The sequence below is a fragment of the Cardiocondyla obscurior genome, linkage group LG08 (genome assembly GCF_019399895.1).
Source record: "Cardiocondyla obscurior isolate alpha-2009 linkage group LG08, Cobs3.1, whole genome shotgun sequence".
NCBI classification, from domain to species: domain Eukaryota; kingdom Metazoa; phylum Arthropoda; class Insecta; order Hymenoptera; family Formicidae; genus Cardiocondyla; species Cardiocondyla obscurior.
The window spans coordinates 7,261,524-7,286,308 of NC_091871.1; the positions used below are offsets into that span (position 1 = coordinate 7,261,524).

General features: G+C 37.6%; 4 protein-coding genes across 12 annotated transcripts; 2 read left to right on the forward strand and 2 right to left on the reverse strand.

The window, feature by feature from the left end:
* Window positions 1-1,850: 1,850 nt before the first annotated feature.
* On the reverse strand, window positions 1,851-4,489 carry Csn8 (COP9 signalosome subunit 8). Its single transcript, XM_070660109.1, has 4 exons — window positions 4,210-4,489; window positions 3,978-4,048; window positions 3,335-3,513; window positions 1,851-2,872 (listed from the first exon to the last, which is right to left on the reverse strand). The coding sequence occupies exons 1-4, from the start codon at window positions 4,273-4,275 to the stop codon at window positions 2,613-2,615; spliced, it is 576 nt and encodes a 191-aa protein (XP_070516210.1). The 5' UTR covers window positions 4,276-4,489; the 3' UTR covers window positions 1,851-2,612.
* Window positions 4,490-4,929: 440 nt separating this feature from the next.
* Dsh (Segment polarity protein dishevelled) lies at window positions 4,930-12,644 on the forward strand. 3 transcript variants are annotated; one of them, XM_070660090.1, is made up of 11 exons: window positions 4,930-5,441; window positions 5,842-5,911; window positions 6,280-6,532; window positions 6,755-6,937; window positions 7,042-7,252; window positions 7,497-7,625; window positions 7,717-7,931; window positions 8,086-8,577; window positions 8,846-9,094; window positions 12,161-12,229; window positions 12,338-12,644. In XM_070660090.1, exons 1-11 carry the CDS (start codon window positions 5,281-5,283, stop codon window positions 12,376-12,378), a joined length of 2,073 nt encoding a protein of 690 aa, XP_070516191.1. In that variant the 5' UTR covers window positions 4,930-5,280; the 3' UTR covers window positions 12,379-12,644. The 3 variants fall into 3 exon arrangements, 2 of the variants coding, with proteins under 2 accessions (XP_070516191.1, XP_070516192.1); XR_011546047.1 differs by having other exon boundaries at window positions 4,931-5,441; window positions 10,369-12,229; XM_070660091.1 differs by having other exon boundaries at window positions 4,931-5,441; window positions 10,369-12,644.
* A 310-nt stretch (window positions 12,645-12,954) lies between these two features.
* LOC139104552 (neprilysin-4) lies at window positions 12,955-20,447 on the reverse strand. Of its 6 annotated transcripts, none has more exons than XM_070660081.1 (18): window positions 20,330-20,447; window positions 19,579-19,719; window positions 18,529-18,640; window positions 18,220-18,425; window positions 17,938-18,092; window positions 17,462-17,656; window positions 17,098-17,227; window positions 16,710-16,889; window positions 16,242-16,502; window positions 15,740-15,942; window positions 15,226-15,405; window positions 14,941-15,152; window positions 14,610-14,832; window positions 14,323-14,499; window positions 14,020-14,182; window positions 13,668-13,877; window positions 13,480-13,586; window positions 12,955-13,378 (listed from the first exon to the last, which is right to left on the reverse strand). In XM_070660081.1, exons 2-18 carry the CDS (start codon window positions 19,685-19,687, stop codon window positions 13,103-13,105), a joined length of 3,099 nt encoding a protein of 1,032 aa, XP_070516182.1. In that variant the 5' UTR covers window positions 19,688-19,719; window positions 20,330-20,447; the 3' UTR covers window positions 12,955-13,102. The 6 variants fall into 6 exon arrangements, with proteins under 6 accessions (XP_070516182.1, XP_070516181.1, XP_070516183.1 ...); XM_070660080.1 differs by lacking the exon at window positions 20,330-20,447 and adding an exon at window positions 19,802-20,100; XM_070660082.1 differs by lacking the exon at window positions 20,330-20,447 and having other exon boundaries at window positions 17,113-17,227; window positions 19,579-20,100.
* A 227-nt stretch (window positions 20,448-20,674) lies between these two features.
* Idh (isocitrate dehydrogenase [NADP] cytoplasmic) lies at window positions 20,675-23,420 on the forward strand. Of its 2 annotated transcripts, XM_070660106.1 has the most exons (4): window positions 20,675-20,814; window positions 20,898-21,064; window positions 21,157-21,297; window positions 21,697-23,420. In XM_070660106.1, the coding sequence occupies exons 3-4, from the start codon at window positions 21,283-21,285 to the stop codon at window positions 22,906-22,908; spliced, it is 1,227 nt and encodes a 408-aa protein (XP_070516207.1). In that variant the 5' UTR covers window positions 20,675-20,814; window positions 20,898-21,064; window positions 21,157-21,282; the 3' UTR covers window positions 22,909-23,420. The 2 variants fall into 2 exon arrangements, with proteins under 2 accessions (XP_070516207.1, XP_070516206.1); XM_070660105.1 differs by having other exon boundaries at window positions 20,898-21,297.
* The last annotated feature ends 1,365 nt before the right edge of the window (window positions 23,421-24,785 follow it).

Sequence of the window (24,785 nt, forward strand, 5' to 3'; positions counted from 1 at the left end):
AAAAAATTCTCTGTATCTCGATCTGTTCTGAAAAAAAAAAAAAAAAAAAAAGGCGTTACAAAAGCTTTCACCTTCGTGACTCCGGAGGGTACACAGCATGATATGCATTCTATTCCGCATAATAGAAACGAATTCAACAAGCGTCGACGAGAGCGTTTCAACTTCTCTCGTTAGCATGCATATTCCTCGCGAAATATTCGCGATCCCGGCGCGGTTGAATCGAATGGTGTACCGCGGCGCGATCAACAGAGATCGAAACAATCGTTTCTGCGAGTAGAAACGAACGTGGCTGATCTCCATGGCAATTCTCACGTTCCTCGGTCCTCCAATCCGTGAAACCGCAGATGAAAATCTGAATAAAGCATCGCGCAGGGGAAAAAAAAAATTTATATCCAGAATCACTACGGTGTCATAGCAGTAAATTTAAGTATAAAATTTTCCCCGTGTATCAGAAATCGCAGAAAAGCTGCACGTGTAATTTAAAAATCGTTTGGCGAATTTCCTCGTTATAAAAAAAATTTCGTAGCACCGTAAAGCTAATAATTCGCATAAAATTTTCATCAAATAATCTTCATAATTTTATTTACATTAAAATTACATTTAATTAAATAATTAATTTGAGAGCGTGTTTAATTAAACGCGGATAACTGTTCGTCTAAAGAAAAATGATAATCATTTTTTAATCGTGCGTAAATAAATAAACTCTTCTTACCCACGATGGGTTTTTTTTTTTTCTCGTGTTTAAATCCTTGACATAATTTCCACGGTCAACGGATTCAATTAATAAAGTCACGTGGAAGCGTGATGTTAATACATCCATTTTTAATGAGGATGTAAAAAAGTTCCCCGAAGCTGCAAGCCTTCCGAAACTCTCGGTGTAAATCGTTTCCAAAGGGTGTCCATTTAAATATATTAATATTAACGTGTCCCAGGCAGGTTTATCTAATGCTAATCGGCCGCTATTAGCTTTAATTTGTGCGGCGATAAATTCGTAGGGGGAACCGGGGCCCGCAACGAAAGGTGCTTCAAGCATCTCGGCGGCGAAGGTACACATGTAACTTTTCAGCACTTTGTAGAGAGACGGTGCGGGCGAGGCGCGGATTAGCGGACACGCGCGTGTGTAGGACTAGCGATACTGGTGTAACAACTTTCTAGAGTGTCGGTGGAGCCCGAAAAAAAAAAAAAAAAGAGCAAGCGTCCCGGAGTAGCGGCGAGAGACCGCGAGCTACCTGCCCGCTGCAGGTCTCCTCGAGAATACCCATAGGATTGCGTAACAACCGCGCGCGATCGGCGACGCAACCCGTGTGCAACGATGCCGGCGGGTTGGGCCGCCCAGAAATCGATTCGCAGGGAATCATTGCTCCTCTCGATATGCACTCGCTCTTTCTAAAATACTGGGGGAATCCCTCTCTGACCGAGGACTTTAAAACTTCTTGGGCAAGCTTGTAAAATTTGAACTTGATCCATTTTAGTTTCATTGTACGCTTAGCCTTTATTTTTTTTTTTTTTGACAAACAAATTCTAACGGGAGACGAAGAATCGACTGAGTTAACTGAAATTAATCGCTTCCACTAAATATATTTTAATAACGAATGTAACAAAATTGATGAACGATAACAGCTACGTGTAAAAAAATTATGAAGAATAAACGAATAGTCGGCTTATTTCGACGGGGAAAAAAAAACAGCGGTCGATTACGAATCCGTAACATTCGTATCTATCTCTGAAATACATTTTCGACGTACTCTACGAATGGTTCTCTCGGAAGTAATGATGTGAGAGGAGGAGAGTTGCATGAGGATAATAATGCGGTCGGTAAGCGGGAGAAAGAAACAAATGCGAACACTCACTTGCTGCTATAATACACACTTTATCAAAATCCAGCAGGGCACGCCGCTCGACACAGTTTCAATAATTCTTTTTTTTTTTCTTTTTTTTTTCCCTCTTCTTTCTCGTTCAAAATCGATTGAAAAATACGCTACGAAGAATCCACGCGTAATATCGTTCGCATGTCCGCGTCGGAAAGACAGAGGTACGTCGTCGTCCGCGAGGAACGTTAACAGCTACCTGCGCGATTCTTACTGCGGCGATCCACTTTGATAATTACAGCGACGCGAACGGTTGTGAACGCCGTGTATTTTCATAAGATCCGGCGGAGGAGAGGGCCGCTCCGCCGGAGGAACGGCAGAGAGGAAAGGAGAGGCGAGGCTCCCTGCCGATGCGGATCCCTTTCCGCAAATGCCAGTCCGCCCTCTCGCACGCACAGCTGATTATCGATTAATATAGTTGTTGATTCCACGCTTGCGAGGAGCTTCATTGAATTATCCTTCCGATCGAACGGACAAACCGCGTGGGTAGTCTCTCTGTCTCTATCTCTGCCGCTTTTTCCCCTCTCGTTCTCTCTTTCACTTTGCCCTCTCCCTTTCTCTCGCAGAGTATGCTTATTTTACGAACACGAACGCTGATGATGCTACCTTTGGCGCGCACTTCCTCCTTTATATAATAGGATTACGAGACGAGATTGCGAGAGATGTATGGAGTCCGTCGTATAGAGATCGCGCGGTAACCCGAGTTCACATACCGAGGACCGGGAAACAAAGCGAGGCGCTCTCTCAATTCTCCAGGAAGGAGACGAACTGCGTGAGCTTTTGCAGTTGCTCCTCCGTCAGGCAGACCTTGTCCGACTGATTGTACTGTTCCTCGTCGATCTGTTTACGCGGTTGCACTATAGCACCGTCAACGGTCCAGCCCCGGTCAATAGCGGCTTGTCGCGCCTCGTCCAGCGACATTCCGCTCATCGTTGCCATGGTGGTCAGGTTCAGGGAGGAGTATGCCTTCGATATCAGCCTCATCACCCGTTCTCGTACGTTTTCTGGAAAAATCGTGGTCGAAATCGGGAGGTTTCGTTAACGCGGGCAGCCTTCTCAGCTTAACAAAGTACAAGTTCGAGTTAAGAGTGACTCCAATGTGCTGTGCAGATTCCGCTTGGATAATCGATTATCGGCTGGCGTTGTAAGCGTTAATTGTGTAGTAGACGGTGGGTTTAATAACAATTGATTGTCGTTAATTATAATAAAGTACATATTTAGTCTTCGCTTCTACAGATGCAGGCAGCTAAATAGAGAAAGCAATCTACCATAGCTAACGCGACGATGTCCCTTCGAATACCGAATGTGTTTCATATGTTCAGTAAATGATTATTAGGAGCCGTACAATTGTTTGAAAGCCCATATCGGATTTTCGTTTCATCGTTTAACAAACTTTTGCAATTCATTGAGCATTGATATGGATTAATCTCTGTTTGATCATTGTAACTTTCTTTGTCTTGACTTACCTTTGAGAGCTACCATTACGTCTTTGATATCCTCGCTCCACTCGACGTTTAGGGCAATGTGAACCGCGGGCCATTTGCGTTGCCACATGCATCGTCCTACCGTCCACACCCGGCCGAGCTCTTCGTGGGCGGTTTTCACTTCCAAAGGGATTCGTTTCCAAAGATACTTTGCGTTGCATCTACAATCAAGTCATTTATTCCAGTGAGCCAATCGATAAGGAGCAATTATATCGTTAGGCCGTAAAAAGTAAAAAAAGAAATACATTAGGCATTTACTATTATTATTTTACTTCTGTTACACTTGATTAAATTATATTCATTTATTTGTAGCATCAACTTTGAGACTTTCGCATTTTTTTAATTGCAAATAAAATATTATAAAAGTCTTATATTACTTAATATGTAAACTGCTATTTTTATTCGGCTTGATTTCTTCGCGAAATTAAATTGGCAAAGTAAATATTTAAAAATATAACATTCTTGAACCTGACTTTTTGATAAGTCTTCTTACCAGACAAACAAAAAAATACATCTAATATACTTGTATAGATATTTGTCAAACAAAGCTTATCGAAAGTGAAACGAGTCTTTAATAAGTATGTAACAACCAAACGATTAACATTGTAATAAAAGTCCCACTCACAGATCATTTTGATGGAGGTAGATAGCCAGCAGTCGCATGTAAGACTGCGCGCTTATAACTCCATTTGGAGACTGAAACAGCAAAATGTCAGTAAATTAATAGTTTTCTCGACTGCAGCGACGTTTAGTTGAAAGCGCATTTTACTTCTAGCTCAATTAGCCGTGAAAAGAAAGACGAGCGAGACGACATAACCTGAAAAGCATCGCTCGCGCGCTCGAGCTTCGAGACTCACCTCTAGTTCGCTTATTTCTAATTCGTTCATCAACTTGTTAAGCTCGACCGTACAACTGGGCACCATGGTGATAATTCCGCTGACTATTCCGACGGTGACGACGACACGGACGTCCGAAAACACCCCGACATGGAGCTCGCGAGTAGAAAACGGAACGTAATGACGCGACGAACGCGAACAGCTGAGCCGAGCAGTGAACTGACGAAACCGAACGCGGCGCCGGTCGAAAGGCCAGCAGGCGCCATCTCACGATGTCACGACGCGCTAAATATTTCTAATCGTACATGTATTACAAGTTTTCCAACCAACGATGGTTGAAAGTAAAGCACAGAATTGAAATGTGTTATAAATGTCCTTTTACGTCACGAGTACGCGCACAAATTAATTAAGTGATATATCGTCATGTCTACATTAATATTTTTTTATTTTATGTTACAATCACAGGCAGAACTTTACGACTCCGCTGAAACTCGTGCAGCTTGGTAAATCGCATGATTTTCTTTTCGTAGCTTGTAATCGGAGTCTTTTAAAAAATAGCACACAGCGCGGCGCGCGCACGGTTTCTTCTAGCGTTGAAAAAAGACAGACCGAGGCTTCGTTCGACCTGCGGCACTAAATGGAAAGCGATAGAACCGGCTTTGAACGAAAGTAGCTATAGTCCATGTAATGGCTCGTTCTCATTGGTTGGATCGTTGGGATGGCTTAGTAAGAGCGTGCGGCTTATCTATATCAATCTATGTAGTATATGTTTGTAGAAGTAAACGCGCAGCACTGACGGCGATGTTGACGTTTAATTCATCGCTGCAATCGTTACGCATGTATTTTAGCGAGTAATATGCTAGTGCTCTTTCTGTAAACCGTGACGCTGCGCGACCACGTTCTCGGCGACGAGCTCCGCGAGCATCTCACCGGCTCGTGAACATGCTATCTTTTTACGTACCAGGGCTTTGGCTCGATACACGACGCGCCATATTGGTTTGAGAAAATATCGCCCGAGTCGGTGGAACCTTTCGTTGTCACGTATCATTTGTGTACCGCGGATAAATTTTATTTGTCAACCGTGCTCCAGCGATGGAGGAGACGAAGATCATTTATCACATGGACGACGAGGAGACGCCGTATCTGGTGAAACTCAACATATCGCCGGAAAGAGTGACCCTGGCCGATTTCAAAAATGTTTTAAATCGGCCGAATTACAAGTATTTCTTCAAGTCGATGGACGATGACTTTGGGTAATTAGTTAACTAGTCTCATTTACGTTCCGCCGTCGAATCGTACTTTCCGTTTTGTCCTTTGTTTCACAGGCGTGTTACACTTTACGTGATATATTACGTTGGGTCTCACTTTGTTCAACTTGATGTACATTCTGAACATTATTATTCTTAAAAAAAATTTACTTGTTTAATTTACTTTTGACATTTTTCTGCTTGTACATTGACAGATGTAGATATATATGTATGTAAAATTTTTTCTCAGTTATAAAAAAAATACGTGCATGCAGTACTGCTATTTAGTACTGCTGCAAAAAATTATCTTTCATATTCTTTTCTTTCTTATTCATGTTCTTTTATGCTTGTAAAGTACATTAAATTATTTTTTTTTGTAAAAGAAAGGGAATATTTATTTTTCTAGAGTGGTGAAAGAAGAAATAGTAGATGATGATGCCCATTTGCCATGTTTCAATGGCCGTGTTGTCTCTTGGGTAAGATTCTAAAATATTTATTTTGTAATAAATGCAAGCTCTTTAAATAATAATTATTTGAAATAGTAAAATGGAAATATATTATTTTAAATCTATGTTTCCTTCTTCTTAATTGATTAAATATACAAGGTCTTCTAAAGTTAATGGAAAAGAATTAAGGCATAGAACTTTGTTTTTTGTTTCAATAAATTTGATCTGTGCCCAAATTCTTTTCCATTGACTTTAAAACACCTGTTTAATTGTAAAATGTAATAAAATTATGTGTGCTATCAAGTTATTAATTTGAAATTGGAGTAACCTCTTTTTTTTTCTCAAAAATTAACTTTGCATGGTATATGTTGTTTGTAATGAAATGATACTTTTGCCAGCTGGTATCTGCTGAAGGTAGCAATGTTTCGGATGGTGCGTCTCAATGTACAGACTCCGTGGCGCATAGTGAAGCAAAACATGATCGTGTAGATCATGCAACTCCTGGACACGGTAATAGAGCGAATGCTCCGCTTTCACACGATGATACGTTGACGGAAACAGAAAGTATTATAAGTAGTCGACAGGGACATCACTTGCATAAAAGTTCGAGGCATCATTCGGAAAAATATGAAAAATATAATAAATATAATGGTGAGTTATGTGCCTTGTATCTTCGTTGTTAATTTGTTACTTTATAATTTTAATTATAATATTTAATTTAATTATAATATTATAAAAGTCAATATATAATTATAATTAAATATTTTTTATTATGAGATTTATACATAAAATTTTCGAACAACGTGTAAAATCACGTCTAGCAAGGAGTAGTATTTCTTTTACATTTTTGCAATGTACTTAATTACTTAATAGGACTCCGGATAAATGGTCATTCAAAGCATCGCTCTGGTCATGGATATGAAACTGCGTCTATTTTAAGTTCAGACCTCGAAACTACGACATTTTTAGAATCCGATGACGACGCAAGTAGTCGTATTACTTCAACAACGGGTCGACACACCAATATGAGTAGCACAATTGACAGGGGCACTCTCGGTAAGAAAAAAAATGATATGATACTACTTTAAAAAAGAATGATATCGTGAGGAGTCTCCGTCTCTTTTTATTTGTGCATGTGCCAAATTCGTAAATTCTTACAGATCGACGTCGACCGCAAAGAAGACGACGGCATAGATTACCACCTATGTCTCGAACTTCGTCATTCAGTAGTATTACTGACAGTACAATGTCTTTAAATATTATAACTGTTTCGTTAAATATGGATACTGTTAATTTTCTCGGGATTAGTATTGTCGGTCAAAGCAACAAAGGTGGAGATGGTGGAATATATGTCGGTTCAATAATGAAAGGGTTGGTATATAAACGCGCGTGTGTACACGTGTGTAATAGTTTTAGTAAAATGTTTAAGAGATTCGTAATCTCTGTATACTTAATTACACGAGAACAGAGCACATTCTGTAGTCCTTTTGGTTGCATCACCATTTATTTAAACGTCCAAAGTTTTTTATTAAACCGTATTATAATGCAAAGTGTTATTTCATGTATTTTAATAATATTTTCCATCGTTTACTATATTATAACTTACCTAAAATAGGGGAGCAGTTGCTTTAGATGGTCGAATAGAACCTGGTGACATGATTCTTCAAGTTAATGATATTAATTTCGAAAACATGTCCAATGACGAAGCGGTGAGAGTTTTACGCGAGGTGGTGCAAAAACCAGGGTATGACAATTGACTTTTAATCGTTTTTAATTATTAACAATTTACTCTTAGCAAACCATGAGATTTATGTTTAAGTGAAATTTCTTTTTAGACCGATTAAACTTGTTGTTGCAAAATGTTGGGACCCAAATCCAAAGGGCTACTTTACAATACCTCGCACAGAGCCGGTACGTCCCATAGATCCTGGTGCATGGGTAGCGCATACGGCCGCTATACGAGGCGAAGGTTTTCCACCTCGTCCACCAAGTGCCACAACGTTAACTTCAACTTCGAGCAGCCTTGCTAGCACACTGCCAGACACTGAACGTAAGTATGCTGCAATGCGATAAATTTAACATATACTTAAACGTATTTAATATGTAGTTGTAAAAATTAACAAAATCTTTATATTATATTATTTTATTATATAAATGGATGTTTTATGTATTGCAAGAACGTGTTTTGGATTATTTTAATTCAGGACCTCTGGAAGAGCTTCACTTGACCATTCATACCGATATGCCGACAATAGTACGAGCGATGGCTCGACCTGATTCCGGCTTGGAGATACGCGATCGAATGTGGCTGAAAATTACTATTCCGAATGCATTTATTGGCGCGGATGTCGTGGACTGGTTAAACACGCACGTGGAAGGATTTCTCGATCGACGTGACGCCAGGAAATATGCATCGCTTATGTTAAAAGCTGGCTACATTCGACATACAGTAAATAAGATAACGTTTTCCGAACAATGTTATTACATATTTGGTGATCTGTGTTCAGCTATGAGTAACATGAAACTAGACAATGATACAGTTAGTCCCTTGCCACCACCAAGCGCTTGGGATATGCCTTATTCGGGAACATATGCACCACATTCGGCGACAGGTTACAGTCCCATGCCATTTAATTTTACAAATGAGCCCACGGTATATGGTTATCATCGAGAAGAAAGTGTGCACAGTGGTTCGGGTAAAGATTCATTATTTTTTTTACAATTTTTTAAAGCGATTTTTTTCGTTGCGTATGTTAGCATATACGGACCGTTTGCTTCGAATGATCATGTGCTGAAAGTGTCACTTTATTTTTGTCGTTCGTTATATCTGTGAAAAATAGAATGACGCTCTAAGCGCGCGAACACCCAAAGCTAGCGCATCCATATAAACATCATTCCGCAAATTATCATATGCGTGTATGTAAGTATATAAAACTAATTATGTATTTATATTAACATTAACAGGTGGTAGCAGTGCAGGTAGTGAACGCATTTGTAAGGAACCTATTCATGATTTGAAGTCGTGTTCTTCGGCATCGGAATCGGAGCTGCATAATCCGTCGGTGCCGTCAATGCCAAGTAAAAATTCCGGCAACGGTAATGGATCGAATGGAAAGAGGTCCAATGGAAGCCGCAGTCGTTCCAGCGGTTCCGAACAATCTGTTCAAACGGGAACAGGATCAGGAAATCAACAAAATCAGCAAGACTTATCTGGTAGTAGACAGTCATTTCGCATTGCGATGGGAAATCCTTGTGAATTCTTTGTCGATGTTATGTAGCTGTTGTACATAGAGAAAAAAAAGAGCTAGATACATATAGCGCGGGGACATAAAGCTAAACACGTGGATGAATACTTTGATAAATAATTTTTTTCAAGCACATTAAACCGTCGCTCTATGCTTGCTAAGTGAAGATTAATGCTGATAAATACTTGTAATGTGAAATCTGTTTCTCTCTTTTTTTTCTTTTTAAATATTTTGTGTCTCAGATCTTTCAGTACTTTTGTTTCATAATCGGAGATTACTTGATTGTAATTGTCATGAATCTATCGTGCGCTCCGATATTCATGCATGGTTACTATCGCTTTTTCTAATGTTCAAAGTATTTATTCACTAATTTCATCTAGCGTGCACAGATTTGAATAGGAGGTTTCAAGATCTTTTTTATTCATTTATTTGTATATATCTATATCAAATTTTTATATATCGTCGTTTGCATTTTATTTCGTTTGCATCTTGCATAACAGTACTTTGCAAAATATATTTTGTGAGGTTACGTTGATAAGATACATTGCATGTTATAACGAAGCGATGTATACGCACTAATACGATTCGAGTTACGTTACAACTCGTAAAATTTTACTTGAACAAAGAAATAAAACCCAAGTCTTTACAGTTTGCAATATAATAAAATTTTCGTATCTCGTTTTCGTTATTCGTTTCTTTGGGTGACGTTTCGTAAATAGAACTTTTTTTTGTATTTTTTTTTTCTCTTTTTTTGATATCTGTAGCAAACAATTAATATAAAAGATACTTATAATTTAATAATACAAGCAGTTTTATACATATAAAATATTAGCTCAGATCTTTCGTATATATTACGATATTGATTATATATTAATAGAAGAATAAACTTGTATACATGATAAAATGAATGTATCGAGGTAAATTGTTCCGAATAATGACAAAACATTTTACCATTGTCTTTCTGCATGACGTATGTCCTGTATTTGTTATCGTATACTTACACGCAATTTCGCACGCTTCGTTGCAAATGTAACTATATGGCAATCGTTACTTTTACAGTAGCACGATCGCACAAAATATAAAGCACAAAAAATGAACATGTGTAAATAACACGGTTCACATCAACTGAGAACAAACTGTTAGAATTTATAAGAATTCTTTGCACATGCATGTAATTTATACTTTTATAACGAAAAAAGATGTAGTACGTCTAATAATGCCATTTAATTGATTGCGTTTTAGGATTATCTACGACAATGGGACAGCTATTTCTTTAAAATCGAAGGATATTGTTTCAAAATATCTAATAATTCAATCATCTCCATTACTTTAAAAGTATCTCGGCTAAGCGGAAACGTTTGTCCGAAAAAATAAATAAAAGAAATGTTAGCGTATGCGAAATATATTTCATCGCGTTTGCAATTGTAAACTCATTAGAAACTTATACGCGTAACAGATTCCTATACTGCGTAAAGCTATTACCTGAGTCGAAAAAAGAAACAGACTTTGCAATTATATTATACGACATGTTGGAATTCAATGTACATATTCAATAGGCAATATTCAAATTCAATCAAATTACTCCCATATTAAATGTGCCATTTTATCACGCAGTGTTGCAAGTATAGAAAGCTGCGAACACTTGTAATTTATGTAGATGCTTGTGCAAGTTTATGTTTTTAGAAGTTACGTTTGTCGTCATTGTCTCAAATATTTTTTATATAGCGATATACAGTTTTCATATATGTTTTATTTAAGTTTTTAAGTGTATTTTACGTATTATATTGTCAAAATGCGTTCTTTCTATTTATACCTTGCCATTATATTATGTCGACTCCACTTACCGCATTCTGTTACAAAAAGGAAATCTTTAATAATACTCGACTCGATACGACGATGAAAAAGAAATGTATATTCTTAGTTTATATTACTACCGTCGTATATAAAAATGATATTTAAGCCCACGAAATAATTACAAACGTTAAAACTATCTTTTTCGGTTTTAATATATTAATAATAATAACGACAAAATATGTCTTTAATTTTGTCTGCATTGGCACGTTTATGCTAAGCCACTTTTAAGTAGTTAAAATATTATGTTGACGGTACACGAGACGCAAAACATGTTAAGCCAGTATAAAATCAGCGAGCAAATGGTCACTGTGTGTTTACTATACGACGGGACAGTAACCTCGAAATATAGTTTCACGAATATCAATCCACATATATCCAAATATATTCAAATTTTATTTATGATACATTTGTTACGAGATAGAAATAAATAATTATTTCAAAGGAAACTTTTTTGCGTTACATCAAATCGTTTGTATTTTATCGTTTTGTTGCTTATCGTGAAGCTATACTGACAATTTTCAATATTATGCAATTTTTCTATTTAATATATAAAATATTTTACTAATGGAAATAATTTTATATAGACGAAGATTATAATACAATTTAATTTGAAAATTGTAAGTAACTAAATCTCTAATTTTTAATAAAGAAAATGCATTTATGTTTATTTTGTCACAAACATTTTGCGAAAAATTGCATACGAGTCGATTGCATTTAACTTTCATTGTATTCCACCGAGTTATCATGTGCGTAATTATTTATATAGACAAGTACAACGTAATGTAAGATCCACGTCTAGCGCATGTTGCAGACAATTAGTGCAATATATTTGATGATAATCTGTCTTTCTTTTTACAATTACATTTTATAATTATATTTTTCATCAAAAGTCTCTGTGCCAATTATTGCAACTCTAATTTGCAACATAGTCGCATAGACGGTGGAGAGTTTTATGTAGATTTCTGGAATTTTTTTTATCTTGTTTTAAAATTCAACGTTCTTATGAAATGTTTTCTACTTCTTCCGTTTGTATTGCCCTTTTATTCTTCCCAAAAATAGGACATTTGCGTTTCTAATTCTTGAAATATTATATCGTTAGTATTATATTATTATATAATATCTTGTCAAATACATAACCGAGTCATTTTTGTGCCTTGTGCTGCGCTGATGAATGACGCAGGACGGCGTATGCACGAGGAAAGTCATACGCAAACTAGTGATTTGGATAACAATAGCAGAGATGATATCTGTGAGTGTATCTTTATATAATCATGATACGTATGATTGCTCTATTTCTCACACTGTGGTATTGTGCTGTTTTATAAAACGCAATGAAATAAAATATTTCTTTTTGCAGATGAGGAAGACATTTTGGAATATCAATTTCTGCACAAGTGAAGATCTTTGTTAAAGTATACGTACCGATGACGGCAACCAATTGAATGAGTGGTCAAGATATATTTCCATTGACGTTTCAACGTTAGTTGAATGGAAGTAGCAAACGCGAAACGTATATTTATATATTTAATAGGCCAATTTTGATAAAATATCATAGAAAGTAAAGAAAATATTAAAACACGTAATTATAATTTATATATATATTATATAAATAACGGCTATACACGTAATAAAATTATGACGACATAAAGGTCGTGGTAATTAAAGTTTGTTTTACGACTTTGCTACACCTGCATAATTCTCTGATTTTTCAAAAGTGGCATTTACAATTTTCTATTTCAAAAAGACGAGAAAAAAGAAAAAAGCCCAATCAATATTCCTAATCCAAGAGTAAAAGTTTAAAAAATTTTTTAAGATTCTTATCGAGAATGCTAATTGATTATTATCATTTTTATCTTCGACATATCACGGGTTATATTTTGTTCCCCGATCTTTCTTTCTTTCTTTTTTACCTTCTATGCTTGATATTTTAAAATAATATACAATAAACGTATTTTAAAATATTATATATATATATATTTCTCTATTATTTTTTATATTTCTAGAAACCGTTCAAATGTAAATTACGCGTTTACAATAACAAATACGCTAGATAATCGGAATGCGATTGGAATAAATCGTATCGGTGCACATACAACACTACATATTGGTCGCCACACATGTTTTACCAGACCGAACATTTGTTCACGGGATTCATGGGAGAACCAGGAGGGCAATTGAAAACCTCGGCAAAGTCTTTCGAATTAGAGAGCGTGCCGATCACTCGAAACCTGCCGGGCGAATGTAGAGCTGTTTTCAATTTATTTCTCGTTGCTTCGGGACGCATCGAACCGCACCATACTTGAGCAAAATTTAAAAAAAACAACTGCTTGCCCGTCACACTCATTCCGGGTAAGGTCTCGTCTTCCTTTTCGTTCGAACGCAGCCATCTCTCGTATGCCTGTAAGGAAATTTGAGTCGTTGAAACTGGACTTTCAGAGACTTAAACTTTCTTTGGTTTTTATTCGAATGAAAAGAGAAAACAGAAACTTAAAAAATTACTCTAAATGCCTGTTTAATGCCACCATTATCGGCAATATTTTCCCCTTGAGTATTAACACCGTCTATCTGCATTCCAACTTCCTTCACTGTATAACGAGCGTATTGATCTGCAAGAAAAAAAGACAATTTAATTACGAAAATAACGTAATCTATTGCTATTAATTAATAAAAAAATTTTCTTTTTATACCAATAAGACATTGCGCTCGTCGGTGAAAACCGTCAATCGCTTCGTCTTTCCACCATCTATGAAGATTTCCATCCTGGTCGAACAATCTACCTTTATCGTCAAATCCATGAGTAATTTCGTGTCCGATCACGACACCAATCCCACCGTAATTTAAACTTCGTGGAAAAAATCTGTGATAAAAAGGAGGCTGTAATATGCCTGCTGGAAACACTGGAAGATAAAATGAGAAAGAGCTTTAGATGGTGTAATAGCTAAACTTTGATTTTTTTTTTAAAGCGTAAAACTGCGAGAGAAAGTATATATAAAAATAAGAATATAGATGCTATTTATTAAACAACAGGCTAAAACTGACTTATTTGATTTTTGTTGCGACTGTAGTAAGCGTTGACAACCGCTGGAGCAGTGTTCCACAACGTTTTATTAACTGCGCTACCAAGACGCGCTTGTTCAACTCTGGTCAGGTGCCGTAGAATATTTAACGTGTTCTCAAAATACTTGTTTGGTCGAATTACAACCTGCGTTAAAATAATATTAATTATAAACCACTCATTATTTGTCTCCATTGCGTATCGTAATACACCGTTAGCGCGAAATAAATGCGCCTCAATACATATATTAATTACATGTACAAATTTAGATACTAAAAGTATATTACATCTTTGTAACGATCGTTTAATAGGTGTGTCTGTAGAATAAAATCTGGATAGCCGATTCTCAGCGACATAGCGTTTACTTTTTCAGATGCCAAGTACTTCGTTTCATCGTCGATCCAACTGGTTTTATCAAGCAGCTCTCTAAATGATCGCTGTATCTCTCGCGTCATTGATAATGTCTGCCGGAAGACAAAATATGTCGTGTAATAATTCATATTTAATTAAGATAAACATTTTATTTCTACCTTTTCTTTGCTCTTTTACTCTGAAAAGAGTTGAGCATACTTACGTCGTTCTTACTATTTTCATCGAAATATTTTTTGACAAACATTGAACCGACAGCCATATCCATATTAGAATTAACTTGGGTTACGCAATTCTTCCATCTGGACGGTGCTTGCTCTCTACCGAATAGAATATAATAAAACTTTTGTTTGACCTCCTGAAAACGATCGTCCAAATTATTCACTCTGTGCCGTACAAATCTCCATAGAAGATAATTTGCTACTGTTCTGCAAAAATAATTAATTACTCGCTTTAACGTTTTATATATTTGTATTAAAAATGCAAAATATCGCAGGAAAGAATCGTATTTGCAATATGTTAAATTTATAATGCACCTAGGTTGCGTTTTCGAAAGTAGAACAACCAAATCTTGGATATATTGCAAGGCGAAGACAACCACTGGCTCAGAAAAATGAATCGGTCGACCCAAAACGATCGACAAATAACGGCGCCAATCAATTTGCGGCACGAGTGTTCTCAATTCGCCAATATTCATTCGTTGATAGAGCTCTGAAAAATTTCGTCTCTCATCCGGTGACAATGTAATCTACGAGATTCGAGATCGTTAATCGTATCGTGAACTAAATGACATGATAAATGAAGACTAAATAAGAACGTACCGATGCTAGCTGCGTTTCAAATTGAATTAGCTCCTCAGCATCAATAGACGAGTTGTTCAAGGATGCGCCGAGTAAGAATGCGATGCTTATTAAGTAATCCTTGTAAGCTTTCAAGTAGATCGCGTTAGATGGTTGAAGGAAATAATCTCTCGTAGGAAGTCCGAGCGACGTTTGATCAATCTGTAAAAATTTGAAATATTCGCATTTCACTTTTTGTTTAAATTTTTATTCAAAAATGTGAAAAATATCTTTAGAATATATTATAAAATAATTTTCACGTCTCTATTTAAAACAGATGCATAATTGTTTTCAGGCACTCGTTTAAAATAAGAAATATTTCAGCAAATGAGTATCGAAAAATAATTTTGCACTTTGTATTTTTAAACGGAAAGGCGGAAAATTCTTTAGCCTTTTTCTAAATGTATTTTTCACATTATGGGTTAGATCGAGGAACGATTTTAATGGCATAGCATGGCAAGGAAGAGCAAGGTCAAGCACGATACGACCCTGTTACCTGTATCACGTACTTGTCGCTGTTTTTAATATCTGGACCCACCCATTCCGAGATTAATACGTCATTATTATACAATCGCAGTTGAGCGGTCAAAAGAAGCCAGTCGAACTTGTCGGAATCCCAGTCTGGTCTTAGAATCGGCCAGCCACCAAGTTCGTCCAGAAGTCGAACGAGTGGTCGTTCCATACGTTGCTCCAAAATCTCTAGCCAAATCCTTACCACGTTAAATAGTTGGCACAAATAATATTAGCTTAACTTATCTATCCACGTACGCTGAAAGGCAGATATGACGACGGCAGCCAGCGAACGTGATTTTAGCGTCGTGTGCGTCGAGTTTCACGTGTGTCGCATGTATTATATACCGCGCCGGCCGGTTTGCCGATGACTGATTTCTTCCCGTTCTCTCATCCTTTGCCTCTGCCTCTGCCGCTTAGAATTACGTACGCTGGCCGCTGTCGCCGCTAAAAACGTCATATCTACCCTTCGGTGTACATCTACTTACCGTAATTCATGCAGCTTTGAAATAGATATTTCGCCTTAATCGTAGCATCATCATTGTCTATCCCGTCGATGTCGCGTGATATTGGATCTTCCAACAATTCTCTCAATATAGAATCCAGCGATTCTCTGAGCATCTCGAAGGTATCGTAACCAGCTTTGTCTTTCGGAATAGGATTACGTTTCGCCCAATTACCACAAGCGTATTGATAGAAGTCCTGACACGGGTCCATACTCTCATCCATGTACCTCAGCATTATTCGAGCTACATTTAACAAACTCTCTTTTAGATTATCTTTAATTTGTCAAAGATACTTTTAGTACTTTCATGCCGTCGCGTTTTCTTCGACAAATAATTTATAAGTCGGCAAACGGCGATATTAAAAAAATATAGTATATCGAAAAGTTTAAATTAAAAGAGATAAATTTGAAAGAAAGAAATTTCGTAGCTTGCTATTATATGTATACTCGCCTCGAGCTTCTCTAATACTTGTAGCGTTTTCTTCGTCTTTCCAAAATGTACGGAGATTAGGCGCTTGGTCATCCTTGATCGCATCGACCACCGATAGCCGCGTTTCATTGACCGAAGAAAAAAGCTTGTCTTCTTCACGGATCTTTTTCAATGATTTCTCCTTCGACCGTTTCTCAACACCTATGTCGGCGAATCTTAAAATTATTAAATGGCATCATTTCTTCCTCTTCTTTAAATATATAAAATTTCTCAAATACATCAAGATTAACAATTTGACTATTGCAATTGAGATTCACATACGATTAGATAAAAATTAAGAACTGAAATGATCAATAATTAATAGATTTCGTGTATTGATCGGTTTAAAATATTAATTTTTAATAGTTACACTTGGTTCCATTACTTTCGTAAGTATCGTCAGCTATTTCTTCCAGGTCCAGATAGTAATTGTCCGAAAATTTATTTTCCTTCATAGTATTCCGCGTGTGGCTGCTTTCGATCGTATCGCCGTTCTTTACCTAGGCAGAATTAATTAATAAATGATAGAATCATTTATGCGCGCATACACTTTGGACAGTATAAGTATAATATATATGCGACATACTTTTGCTCTTCTTAAATATTAAAACATAAAAAATAAAATTAAAAAAATATATACATATATATATATATATATATATATATATATATATATATATATATATAATATAATACATAAAATTAAAACATAAAAAATGAGAAGCGGCACGCACCTTGACTCGCTCGACGTATGCCCTCACCCTGTCTGAACCCAAGACGGACCTCTCTGCCGTCTCTCCACCTATCCTAACTGATTCTTCCCTTAAAAGAGAATCTGCCAATTTGCCGTTAGCTAAATGAGTGTGCGTACGAGTCGAGAACGTCGCTCGATCGTCCACCAGTTTGAAACCATCCCTCGTGTGATTCTCCTGAAAAGGATTGTGTCGTCTTCGGGATACTTTCTTGCCTTGTGGCGTGTGTGGATAATGATTGCAGACGCAGATTGCAAGGACAGATCGGAATAGAACGGGAGAGAGAAAGAAAAGAGAGAAAATAAAACGAGGCGCGAAGATGAGAAACGGACGTGAAAAAGGGACGCGTAGAAGAAGGGAGCGGTAAAAGGAGGACAGGCAGGGGAAAGTGGGTTATTCTTTAATCAGAGAGCCAAATTTGGGATCTTGAGTCTTGAATTTGTTTGGAGATTAAGTACCCCGTCGATGTCTCGTTTGCGTCGGTAGGGCGATTGCGATCGAAACGGGGGATGCGTGTCTACGGGCACGTAACTCGTTTTCATATCGGGAAGCAAAAGTCGGTCCTCTTCTTCGGTTTCTTCCGTCATACGTTCTACGTCGTTGCGACTGGTAGCTGGTAATATAATTCATCAATTATTCAAGATCATACGCTATAGTTTGACAATTATCTTTATCTCTTCGATACGTCGAGATATATGTATATTGCATGCAATGATGGTAATTAAGGAGCTAAAGCTTACGCCAAAGAACGTCATCCTCGATCCTTTTTTTGTCCTGTTCTTTCATCTCGTAAAATGTAGAAACTGCGCGCGAATCAGTGGCTTTGGCTGTGCCTTGAAATCGTGATAATGCGATAAACACTATAGTGATCGGCAGCAATACGGCGGGTATAAGAAGCATCAGTTTGATACGAAAGCGTCGCGCTTCGTTTCCGCCGGTGCACCATCTGAATGTTACAAAAGATTCACTCAATAATTTGTTAAAAATACGAGAAACTTGTCCTCAGAAGTACTTTAAGAAAAAAATATGTTATCAAACTTGTAACACACTTGAGTCTACCGGTTTCCTTATTGATAGCCAGTCTGCACGACGGGCACGGTCCACCGCTCAAAAAATCATCGTCGCTGAATTGGTTCAAATTACTGCCACTTTGCATTTTCTCTAAAAACAACATAAGCTGTTAAACATGCTGTTAAACATAGATAAAATTAATCTAACATAATATCGTGTACTATCAGTTAAGGAAAGAAGACTCTTTTATCCTTCGGGCAAAATTATTATTCCAAGTATTAGGATATATCGTACATCCAGTTGCTCAACTTACTTTTGGAAATTGCACAATTATTCATTCACTATACAATACGAAATACGAATGCTAAAAAGTAACGTACTCTCGCGAAGTAAGCGCAAAATGTGATCGAGGGAATATCAGTGACAAAGTCGCGGCGAAGATTCGGAAATAAACCGAAGAGATTGTTGCTCGTCCCGAAGCAGAAGCACTAGTTAACACTCGCGGAGCGCGCACGAGTGTCTACGTGTTGCGAGAGCGAATCTGCCGAGAGCGGTATTTGTGCGGGAATAATTTGCATACGTAAGGTCGTCCCGCGCGTGCCCGTGTCACACGTAACTCGTAACATGCCAATCGCGCGAGAGATTCGCGCAACCGGGCCCGGGAGAGACACTGGGTACCCTTTGTACGCGGCACGCACACGTTCAGAGACATTTTACACGCTCCTTACGTCGAGTTACTCGTCAATCGACCCTAATAACTTGCAGTTATCGTTCAATAACGCGATACGTCATATTTCACATTCTACGCGCGACCCCATCGTTATCGAATCTATCAGAGTTGTCGCGCACCAATCGCTCTCCCTACCAGCTCGTCTGATCCAACGCTATTCTCCGACGGATTAATATTTACACGTTACGTTCGGTGGGACGTATAAAAATAGTAGAGACGCACCGATATGAAATACCGACGATATCGATACCGGACGCGTTCAGCTCGTCTCTGGTCAAGAATTTCTTTGAACTTTCTTCAAAATTAATGGTATTGCTAGCCGCCCCGTTCTTGCGACTCGTTATCTCGCCTCACTCACTTTTGTTGGTCTCCTCTTCGCCAGGATAATCGTCGTAGCTCGGCAAAATGTTCCAACGAAATCTATTATAATCGTTTACGACGCTCGTCTTCCGTGAAATGACCTTCATCGTTATTAAAGTCCAGTCCGTTCGTGACAAAACTGCGGACACACGTTTAACATCTCAATGATGATACACGGCATTCATCTGATTAATGTTCCTACTACATACATGACAACGTACATTTACAACAATTTTTATACTCAATATTTGAAGTCGGTAAAAATCGACGAGATACTTCAGATTCTTAAAAAAAAAATTTAGTAACACTCGAACCAAAATCGCGTCTTCTCTCTTTTCTTTTTCATTTCTAAAATTATCCTTTTTAATGTCTTTCCTTGCGCGGTGATACTTCTTTAATATCTTCAATTTTCAAGTCTTACCTTTTGTGGTTATTACAAATGTACGGACATACATACCACACAGAAATATTTACAAGTAATACTAGGACAGTATCGAGAAGTACGCTGTAATTAATAATGAATATTACTTGAAATAAACAAACGGCGGCACGAATTAATTAGAAGATAACCTTAGATTAGCTACTGGAGGGGGAATGTTGAATTATGGTTGAATTAAATCTGTTAGGCTCTAACCATGAAGTAAGAGTAAGGAAACCCAGACAAAAAATAGTTTACGAAAATGGCACCAACCGCTGAAAAGAATAGATTTTTTTTTATGGATGACGCCATTTGCAATTACCAACCGTACCCGGATGTGACGGACGATCTTACAGAGTCACATACTTCGTGCTCAAAGTCCATTGCTGCCAAATTAAGACCGAGAAATCTCCTTGATCGGTTCGCGACATGGTAGCAGTCACTAAATACGCGCCGTGCCTTCGAAAAGAAAGAAACGTGGACCGCGTGTTCGTCCCACTTATTTTCGGCTGTCTCAAAATAGCTCCGATGGATCACGGCGAAGTTGAATCGCGAGATCTCAAGGCTGGGAACGCGAACGTCAGTTGCGCGAGTAACTTCGCGTCGAAGCGTCTCGTGGATCCTTCGTGACAAACGCGAACCGACGACGTCCAGCGAAACGTGAATGCATGCTCTCGTCTGACGCCGGCCACTCCGGTTAATTACGTCACGTTCGTCGGTATGAGAGGAGGCAGGCGGACGGAGGGTGAAACTGCGCGAGATAAAAGAAGAGAGATAGATTCGTCGGCTTAATCCGCAAGCTAAGTTGACCCCGAGGTACGAATCTTTTTTTTGCTGCCGGGGTGCAAACTCCACTTGAACATGTGACTTCTCGCGCGATAACGAATCCGTTTTATCAGTGATTGCAGTGATCCCTCGATGCAGGCAAGACGTTCCGTGTCGTTTGTCACGCTAGCGAATCGTCTAAGAGAAAAAAACAATCGATTGCCGGCGTGAAGTAGAGAGAAAAAAAGGAACAGGTGGGAGAACAGCGGTTCGAGAGGAAATATTGAGAATATAAGTGGAGGTGGGTGATACATGTTTAAGGCTGCCATGCTTACGCCCCACCGTGGCCTTCAGGCGTACGCACATTTTATAAAGACTGTACGCTCATTACAGTCTGCTAGTTACCACGGTGTCACGTCATCGTTGTCATCGTCGCCCTTGATCGCTAATCATCGTCACCTGCTGCGAAATCAGACGATAGAACAATTATCTAAAACTGCCAACGCCTCTTTTGCGACAATGGCAAAAATAAAGGTAAATATGAACAAAACTAGCTATCGATTTCGGAATTATACGTGCTCATCGTCTAAGGATTTTCACCGCCTCGGGAAAGAACGTGAGAAAGTGGACTTTACTCCGGTTCTCCCGACGTCTTTTACATTCGATTTGAATTGAAAATTATATGAATTTTATTGCTAATTATAGGAGAAATTTTTTTATAGAGAAATATATAAGATTGCGGCCAGCATTTCATTATAATGCTACAAAAAAAGAAAAAAATAAAGTAGATTTTAATTTATAATTTATTATTTTAAACTTATAGTTTATTTATAAAATTGCATTCGTATCTAAAAACGACATTCAGGAAAAAGGAGAGTCGTATTTTAGTTAGAGATTCTTGAGTAAATCTATGAATATTTTGCAATTTTTTAGGCGGGACCAGTCGTAGACATTCTCGGCGATGAAATGACACGAATAATATGGGATTCAATTAAGGAAAAACTCATCTTGCCCTACTTAGACGTCGAGCTGCACACGTATGATTTGGGCGTTGAAAATCGCGATGCCACTAACGACAAAGTGACAGTGGAATGTGCTGAGGCGATTAAACGTTACAACGTCGGCATTAAGTGTGCGACTATCACGCCTGATGAGAAACGAGTTGAGGAATTCAAGTTGAAGCAGATGTGGAAAAGTCCAAACGGCACCATTAGGAACATCCTGGGTGGCACAGTATTTCGCGAGGCGATTATTTGTAAGAACATCCCGCGTTTGGTGGTCTGTTGGAAGGAACCAATCATCATTGGGAGGCACGCACATGCTGACCAGTATAAAGCTACAGATTTCATAGTGCCAGGTCCCGGGAAGCTAGAGATTACGTGGACTGGAGTTTCAGGCGAGAAGATCCAGCACACCGTCCACGACTTTAATGGCCCTGGCATCGCCCAGGCTCAATACAACACAGACGAGAGCATTCGTGCTTTTGCTCATAGCTCATTCCAGTACGCGCTCTCGCGCAATTATCCACTGTACCTTTCCACTAAGAACACAATTCTCAAGAAGTACGACGGTCGCTTCAAAGATATATTCCAGGAGATTTACGACAAGGAGTATAAAAAACAATTTGAGGCGAAGAAAATATGGTACGAGCATCGATTGATCGATGACATGGTGGCTTATGCTATGAAATCGGAAGGTGGTTTTGTATGGTCGTGCAAGAATTACGACGGCGATGTACAGTCTGATTCCGTGGCACAAGGCTACGGCTCTTTGGGCATGATGACATCGGTTCTCGTGTGCCCGGACGGCCGCACGATTGAGGCTGAAGCCGCCCATGGCACTGTCACCCGTCACTATCGCCAATTCCAGCAGGGCAACGAGACGTCCACTAATCCAATCGCTTCTATCTTCGCATGGACTCGCGGCTTACTACATCGTGCTAAACTCGACGACAACACCCGTCTGCGACACTTTGCCGAAACCCTGGAAAAGGTCTGCATCGACACTATCGAATCTGGTTTCTTGACGAAGGATCTCGCCATATGCATCAAAGGCATGAACAATGTCACAAGAGCCGATTATCTTGAAACATTCGAATTTATGAATAAACTCGCTGAGAATCTGGAGAAGCAGCTCAATGCATGACTCGTCAGTGACAACGAAGAACGTAGCCTACGAGCCAAGTATTAAATTCATATTGCAAGAAAAAAAAAAAAATATATTTACGTGGTTACGGGAAAATACTAAACTTCAATAAGCATATATTAATTACAATTATACATGCTTATAAAATTGTTGCTATAGAGTTACGTTAAATCTTTGGTTTCACGTTGTATCGTGACCACATTTAATTTATCTTCAAGGTTTTAATCAGGCCATTCGTTTTGCAAAACATGAATTGATTACTTCACATTTCTTCGATATAAAAAGGAGATAAATGCTAAAGAGATATTAACTAGTGATCGAATCAGTTATTCAACTCAGCGAAGCAATCGTAAATCATTGACTTTTGTAATGGTATTCTAAAAGTATAGAAAATGTCATTAGTAAATTAAATAATATAATGCAACGTATGAATTAAGCACTGGATGATTTAAAAAAAAAAAAGTAATGTACAATTATATAGATTTTTAAATAAAATTTTTTTAATCGTATAAGATTATAAGTTGACATATAGTAATAATTACATTAAGGCAAAATTAAATGTTAAAGCACTTAAAAAGAACTTTTTTTTTGTATGTTACAATCAAATCGCAATTTCAAGATACAGTTAAAAAAAATGCATCGCGTGATCTATCACATGGCGGTTAACAACTTCGTAAATAACTTTGCTATCAGCTATCAACACACGATTACTTAATTTTCTCTGTAATATAAACGAGTGTTACGCCAATATCGGAGACTTTAATTTCTTTTTATTTTACTACGATTTGAACAAAACATTATCTTCGACGTTTAAATAATTTGTGAAATTCCGTATGTGCCGGAAATATATTTTCAATATTATGTATATTATGTATACATCTATTTCTGTTTTTAGTACGCATCGTTGTGCATTAATTATTGTTGAGTAATACTCAAAGCTGAACATTCGGGCAACAGAAATAATATTTTCAACTTCTTAGTCAAGCCAGGTCCACTTTAATATTAAAAAAAGAACATAAATATTAAAACAATGACTTGTTATTTTTGTTTAATGATGGATCTATCAGCGGGGCACAAAGGTCTGTATTGATTACCTCTGTTTAATGAATTGCAGAAGCTTTATCAACCTTTCGAAACCTTTTTATAAAATATTTATATGTTATGCGAAATCCTGAATTCTTATCGAAGCGCGACAGCAGCACGGGTTGAAATTACTACAGAGAATGCCATTTTGAGAGAAAAGATATTACCCCAGCTATGGCCAGCGAGGACAAGTTCCTGCATTTGCAAATTACTTTTCTTGATGACGACTGAACGCGCTGAGAGCTATGCGATGCCACTGGGACAGGAATGTAATACAAAGAGAAAGAAGTTTTACCAGGTATTCCAGGTTGGAGAAAGTGTCTGTATTCTTTAAAATTGTGAGATTTAACAAAGGTATGTTTTATAAAAGAGTGATAACTTTCTACAATATTGTTCTTAATGACGTACAAGTTATATACATTTTTTTATATACTTAATATTTTTATTTTTAGGTATACGTTATGTTTTAAAAAATTCTCTAGTCTTATGTATTATTCTTACGACATTGAAGACTACTACAGGCGATATGGACGATCTTATATGAATGCATGGATAGTTTAGACTCTGGTAAAAACAATGGAAATTAGACGTTGATTAATAATACTACGACTGGACTTAATTTAATAAATTCATCTACTTGGGAAATTAATAATGAAAAAGGTACCAAGTATATCGTACATTTAAAAACTCAGTTTTTATTTATTTATTTATATTAAATTTTATAAATACAAAAACAATAATAAATTTTTATACAACTTTTACAACGCTCTAAAATTAAGAAAGAATCTCCACTT

Bases quoted from the DNA above. Each gene is read 5' to 3' on its own strand.
- Idh (XM_070660105.1), top strand. From the start codon at position 21,076: ATGTTTAAGGCTGCCATGCTTACGCCCCACCGTGGCCTTCAGGCGTAC. The intron at 21,298-21,696 runs GTAAATATGAAC...GCAATTTTTTAG, and splicing joins CGACAATGGCAAAAATAAAG to GCGGGACCAGTCGTAGACAT.
- Dsh (XM_070660090.1), top strand. From the start codon at position 5,281: ATGGAGGAGACGAAGATCATTTATCACATGGACGACGAGGAGACGCCG. The intron at 7,626-7,716 runs GTATGACAATTG...ATTTCTTTTTAG, and splicing joins GAGGTGGTGCAAAAACCAGG to ACCGATTAAACTTGTTGTTG. The intron at 12,230-12,337 runs GTGAGTGTATCT...TTCTTTTTGCAG, and splicing joins CAATAGCAGAGATGATATCT to ATGAGGAAGACATTTTGGAA.
- Csn8 (XM_070660109.1), bottom strand. From the start codon at position 4,275: ATGGTGCCCAGTTGTACGGTCGAGCTTAACAAGTTGATGAACGAATTA. The intron at 4,049-4,209 runs GTGAGTCTCGAA...TTGCTGTTTCAG, and splicing joins TAGAAATAAGCGAACTAGAG to TCTCCAAATGGAGTTATAAG. The intron at 3,514-3,977 runs GTGAGTGGGACT...ACTTGATTGTAG, and splicing joins TACCTCCATCAAAATGATCT to ATGCAACGCAAAGTATCTTT.
- LOC139104552 (XM_070660081.1), bottom strand. From the start codon at position 19,687: ATGAAGGTCATTTCACGGAAGACGAGCGTCGTAAACGATTATAATAGA. The intron at 15,406-15,739 runs GTAACAGGGTCG...AAATTTTTACAG, and splicing joins GCGACAAGTACGTGATACAG to ATTGATCAAACGTCGCTCGG. The intron at 13,587-13,667 runs GTATAAAAAGAA...TTTTTCTTGCAG, and splicing joins ACGAGCGCAATGTCTTATTG to ATCAATACGCTCGTTATACA.